General features: G+C 39.6%; 1 protein-coding gene across 1 annotated transcript; it reads left to right on the forward strand.

Annotated features, from left to right (window-relative positions):
- The first annotated feature begins 2308 nt into the window (after positions 1-2308).
- Positions 2309-4976, forward strand: LOC107006285. Its single transcript, XM_015204877.1, has 2 exons — positions 2309-2534; positions 4855-4976. Exons 1-2 carry the CDS (start codon positions 2309-2311, stop codon positions 4974-4976), a joined length of 348 nt encoding a protein of 115 aa, XP_015060363.1.
- The last annotated feature ends 1666 nt before the right edge of the window (positions 4977-6642 follow it).

Consider the following 6642-nt stretch of genomic DNA (forward strand, 5'->3'; position numbering starts at 1 on the left):
CTTATTTGAGAAGTAAGTTTGAGAGTTTTATGCACAACATCAGCAGAGACTCACTCCTTTGATGAAGGATGTGGTTAGAAAAGAAATGATTAAGTGGTTAGATGCAGGGATAGTATCCCCATATCTGAGAGTAAATTGGTAGTCAAGTGCAGTATATCCCAAAAAGGGTGGAATGACAGTGGTGACAAATGATAAGAATAAATTGATCTCCACAAGAACAGTGACTGGGTTGAGGATATGCATGGATTACAGGAAACTCAATGAAGCTACCAGAAAGGACCGCTATCCGGTACCCTTCATTGTCAGATGTTGGACAGGTTGACTGGCCAAGAGTATTACTGTTTTCTAGATGCGTATTCAGGTTATAATCAGATTGTCATTGCACCCAATTATTAAGAGAAGACCACATTCACATGTCCATATGGCACGTAGGCGTTCAAATTCATGCCATTTGGTTTATATAATGCCCCAACTACTTTTTAGATATGCATGAAGGAAATTTTCCATGATATGGTAGAAGACTTTGTGGAAGTATTTATGGATGACTTCTCGATCTTTGGTGAGTCTTTTGAACTGTGTCTAACTAACCTTGATAGAGTCCTTGCGAGGTGTGAGGAAACCAATCTTGTGCTAAACTGGGAGAAGTGTCATTTTTTGGTGAGACAAGGAATTGTGCTGGGACACAAGGAATCTTAGAGTGGGCTGGAGGTGGATAAGAAAAAAATAGAAGTGAATGAGAAGTTTCCACCTCCAATATCTGTGAAGGAAGTATGAAGTTTTCTTGGCCATACTGGCTTCTACAGGAGGTTCAGCAAGGACTTTTCAAAAACTAGAAGACCCATATGTAGTTTATTAGAGAAATAGATGAAATTTGTGTTTGATGAGAAGTGTTTGGAAGCATTCGAAATGTTAAAGCATAAGCTAATTGAGGCTACTATCCTTATTGCCCCACTAGGAACTTCCATTTGAGATGATGTGTGATACTAGTGATATAGCTGTTGGAGCAGTATTGGGGGAAGGAAAGAACAAGATGTTTCACACCATATACTATGCGAGTAAATCACTAGATGCATCCCAAGCAAACTACAATGTGATTGAGAAGGAGATGTTGTCTTTGGTGTATGCATTTGGAAATTTTAGGTCATATCTAGTGGGCACAAAGGTGATAGTTACACTGATCATACGACTATCAAGTATCTCTTTAACAAGAAGGATGCAAAACCTACACAGATCAGGTGGATGATTCTACTTCAAGAGTTTGATCTAAGATAGGAAGGGAACAAAAAAACTAAATAGCCAATCATCTATCTAGATTAGAGGACTCATCTCATGTGGGGAATGCACATCAATTTCATGAAGAATTCCCTGATGAAAAAATTTTGGCACTAGACATTGCATAGGTACCATAGTACGCAAAGATTGTAAACATTTTGGCGAGTGGGTTATTCCCACCTGAGGCATCAACACACCAGAAGCAGAGAATGAAGTATGATGCTTTTTTTTTTATATATGGGATGAGTTGTATTTGTTTAAGTAGGGTCCTGTCCAAATGATGAGGAGGTGCATAGCTGAGCAGGAGGTACCACAAGTGCTGGAGAGCTGCCACACATCCACTTATGGTGGAATCATAGGGGTGAAAGAACGGCACAGAAGGTATTGCAATATGGTTTCTTTTGGCCTTTTTTTTTTAAAAGATGTTGATTTATTTGTGAAAGGCTGTGATCAGTGTCAAAGGGTGGTCTCCGTTTCAAGGAGACATGAGGTGCCATTGAAAAATATTCTGGAGGTAGAAATCTTTGACGTGTGGGAGAATAGATTTTATGGGCTCATTTCCAGCGTCCCACGGTAATCAATATATTCTAGTCGCGGTGGACTACGTGTCCAAGTGGGTGGAAGATGTTGCATTACCAACAAATGATTCCAAAGTAGTTGTGAAGTTCATCAGAAAACACATCTTCACCAGATTTAGAACGCCAAGGGCCATAATCAGCAATGGAGGTACGCATTTTCTCAATAACTTTATTCATAATATGTTTGCTAAGTATGGGGTGAGGGATAAAGTTGCAACGACTTATGATCCCCAAACTAGTGGTCAAGTGGAGGTATCAAACAAGGAGGTAAAGAAGATCCTTCAAAAGACTGTAAATGCCCAGAGAAAGGACTGGGCTGACAAGCTAGATGACGCCTATGGGCGTATCAGATTGCATATAACACATCGATAGGTACTTGTCCTTATCAAATGGTGTTTTGAAAAACTTGTCACCTACCGACAGAGTTGAAACATAAGGCATATTGGGTATTAAAGAAGATGAATCTGGATGCCGAGTTAGCTGGAAGAAAAAGGGTTACACAGTTGCATGAGCTAGAAGAGTTAAGGATTCATGTCTATGATAATGCAAAGGTATACAAAGAGAAGACTAAAAGGTGGCATGACAAGCATATTGTGTTACCGACCTTCCATCCTGGTCAACTAGTGTTGTTGTTCAATTCTAGGTTGAAGATGTTCCAAGGAAAGCTCCAATCTAAATGGAGTGGTACATTCGAACTAGTCGAAATGACCCAATATGGTGCGGTTGAATTGAGAAACAATGAATACAGTCCCACAATCCTTGTAAATGATAAAAGGGTAAAACATTATTTTGGCAAGGATATGGATCGTAAGGTAGAAGCACTCACACTACATGATGAGTGAGGCATGAGATGGATTGTGTCACGACGTTAAATTAGGCGCTACACAGGAGGAAACTGTGAACCATTTTGTAATAATTTAGGAGACTTTGTTTTAATAATTTAAAAAAAAATATACACAAAAATATGAGTAATGCCATAACCCTAACTAAGGTGCTGGATGGGGGGCAACCCATCATGGGTAAATTAATGAGTTGTTAATGTAGGGACGCAGAAAAACACGCCAAGGGAAATTCGTATCAAAGGTAGGTCGCGAGGAAGGTTACAAATTCTACCTCACTGAAGAACTTTGAGGCAGTAAGCCTCGTGTTAGCCCCACATTGTGAAGAAGGTTGTAGATCCTACCTCACTAAAGAGATTTGAGGAAGAGTGCCTCATAACACGCACACGTTGCGGACCAAAGTCAAAATGTGAGTTAGACGGTAAATGGTTTTTTACGTCACAAGAAATAACTATCGAGTGACAACCCCGTGTCGTCTGATCAAGTTCATAATTTGGGTTAACTAGAATTAAAATACCAGAAGACCTCGTGTAGGTCACGCATCGCATGAGCATGTATAATTTATAGAAATTTCATTAAATTAAAATGGGTTCCACCCATTTAAAATGAAATAACCAACCCAACCCCCACTTTCCTAGATTAAACCTCAATTTTCTCCCCAATTTTTCCCATTTTTTTCATATTCTATAGCGTAACTACCTTCTCTTTTCTACCTAAATTTTCCCCATTTTCTTGGTCCCTCACGTATCACACAGGTAGGGAGGGTTTGTCACTCATTTATTTTTTGCTTTGAAGCTTCACCCAAGTATGTTCTCTTCCTATCTTCATGGTGTTTCAAGTATGGATGAAGGGTATTGATTGTTAGGGTATTGTGGGTGATTGGAAGATGGGCTGATGTTAGTTCTAAGTTAAAATTGCTTGCAAGTGCATGTATTTTGAATTCATGAGTAGAAAACATGGATTTTGCTATGTGGGGAGGAATACATGTGGTGATTAGGGTTAGTGAGGGTGTGAAGTCATGAACTATTGTGCTACATTGTTAGGGTGATGTGAAATAGGAGTCTGTAATGGGTGTTATTGTTGAATTCTTGACTATTGGACACAATCAAATGATATATTTGGTGTTCAGTTATAATTGGGTTTTTCGAATGTACACTTGATAATTAATTGTGTGGGTGTTCAATGTTTTGAAGTCTAATCAAGTGTTGCACTCCCCGATTGTCTGACTACACCATGCTACAACTTGTGGGAAGTCTGAGTACCTAAGTTGGTAGCAATATAAACTAAGTGTGGGGTGGTGTATGCACACCATCCATGTCTTGTTTATGAATATTCACTCCTTGGGCTGAATCGTAAGAAATTATGCAGGTAACTATGTCTACTTCACAACGACCCAAAAAAGCTATTGCTTAGGCCACCCAAAAGAAGAGGTCAAGGAGTAGGAATGTCCCACTAGATCACTCGGCTCCCAAGGACTGACAAGACAATATGGGCAAACGTTTGTGTACAAGGAAGTGAAGAATTGGTACAAGAAGCACACAAAGGTTTCTTACTTCTCTGATGTGTGCATCGATCGTAACAGCCTAGCTCGTAAGTCCCCACAAATCATACGGAGGATGAGAGGGCTTCGAATGGGGTTCTTATTTGCTGAAATCGATGAGTGAATGTTGAGCATTATTCGGGAGTTCTATGCAAACGGGGTTCCAGACATACGATCTCACTTTGTCACTATCCGCGGTAGGAACGTGCCAATCACACCGACAAGCATAAATGCTATATTGGGCATGCCTGAGGATACAAAATCATTGGTTCTAACCCGACTGAACATCATACCTCCATACTGGCCATCCGCCACTTGCTTTGCGGCCAACAGTCCATGGCTCGGTGGACCAAACATAGCAACAAGAGATATCACAAATCTCTTCCATATCCTCAAATGCTCAGAGAAAGTAGGGTGTTGTTGAAGATCGTGATGAACTGCTTGATTCCTAACCTGCACAAGACGGATATTACACATAAGAGGGTGTTTTTGTTGTATGCTTTGATGAAAGACACGGAGCTTAGCATCGGTGCTATTATTAAATGAACGATGCAGAAGGAAGGGGTACACAAGGGCCACATATATTCATTTGGGCGACTTATTACAAAGATGTGACGTCTTGCAGGTGTTCCAGAGGAGATCTTGGACTACATGGCCCCATTTTACCTAGAAGTTCTGGGTATTACACGGACCAAAGGGCTTGACACTGACTTAGGCCCCACCATAACCACTGCAAAGCGTCACTGACGAGATGAGTTGATCATGGCGCGGATGTATGGCTTGGAGATGCTGCGACATAGTATTGGTGGTCGCCCATCTAATGTGGTCGAGATCTTGGAGATCAACAGACGCTATCCATTGAATGATCATGCTGAGGCGTTTTTGGGAATTGGCTTGGAGTTCACAGAGCCGTTTGACGATGATGTCCTGACGGATGAGGAGAATTTTTGCACCATTTCATATGTAATCTACGATTTTGATAACGAGTTGGACCGTACAAAAGTCAATGATGGTGCTACCGATAATGATGCCATTGAGGATTGATCACGGAGTTGTTTACCTTACCCTTTGAACTGAGCTAATATTTTATTTAACTGCATGAGCGACAATGCTTGTGTATAAGTGCGGGTGGGGTGAAACATTGGTTGATCTGGATGTTTTGATTTTTTTTTTGTTTTGATTTTTGGTCCCTTGGTAGTTTTGTACGGTTCTTTAGACAAGGTTTGTCTCTTTGAACCGTACAAAAATTCTTTTTTTGTAGGATTTAGTCTGTAGTCATAGATCGAGTCAAGCTTCCCAATGATAGATGGATGACCACCATCTTAAGGGTAATTTCGTCAGTTGAGTCATAGGTTGGATTGTTCTGAAGATATAATTCTCTAAAAATCACATGTATGAAATAGAATATTAAAATTGATATATTAATCCAATGAATTTTATATCATTATAAGGAAATGTACAACTTAAGCTTAAATGAACCTTCCTGTAACATGATTGTGTGCTGAAATTAACCTTCTGAATGCGACGGGTGCCGTGAGTGGTGAGATGTTTGATACAATCCTTGACATTCTTTCGAGTCTAGAACTTGTCCAAATTGTTATTGAAGGGAAATGTAGGTGTTATTGTGCTTAGAAAGATGATAGCAGACTTCCTTTGGAAATTGTTCAGAAATTGAGCTTGTTCATTATCCCTAGTTAGCCCACTTGACTCTTTAACCGTAATTTAGTTGGAACCTATAGAATAAGCCAAATCCCTTTCATTTATCCATAATTTTGATATGATCCCTAACGCACTGTGTTAGGCTGAAAGGTAGAAGCAAAGGAAATAATTATAGAGAAGGTGATGAAGCGTAGTTGTGAGGGTAAAGGAAAGAAAATGGTAAGGGAATGCCCCATGAATAAGAATTTAAGTGATTACCTTGATGATAGACTTGACCCTAACAACAGGGTATACACTTAAACTCCAGAGAGATCTTTAAGTCACGGGTAGCTTTCATCACGTGTTAAAAAAAGTCAATAAAAGGGGAAAAAAACCAAATGTAAAAGCAGGTTATAGCTTAAAAAGAAGCGGGCAAATGAGTTATAAAAGTTGTGATTGTAGAGTAATAGTTGAACATAGTGAAATAGGGAGAACAAGTCACTATTATCATATAAATGAATCCTCCTTAACCCTAAGCCTACATTACAAGCCGAAAAAGTTCTATTTTGAGCATACACTTCATTAGTAGAGATGTACATAGTGGGCAAGATTATGATTCTCAATGCATGCATGTGAATTCTTTTCTTGAGTGCGAGTAGTTTTTGATGTTAAGTTTAGACTACCTACAATTGGAGCTTGGGCGTAGGGACTATTTATTGGCGTAAGGGGCACATGTTTTATGAAGCAAAAGGATAAGTAGTGGTGCACATGTTCG

Source organism: Solanum pennellii, chromosome 12 (genome assembly GCF_001406875.1).
Source record: "Solanum pennellii chromosome 12, SPENNV200".
Classification (NCBI taxonomy): domain Eukaryota; kingdom Viridiplantae; phylum Streptophyta; class Magnoliopsida; order Solanales; family Solanaceae; genus Solanum; species Solanum pennellii.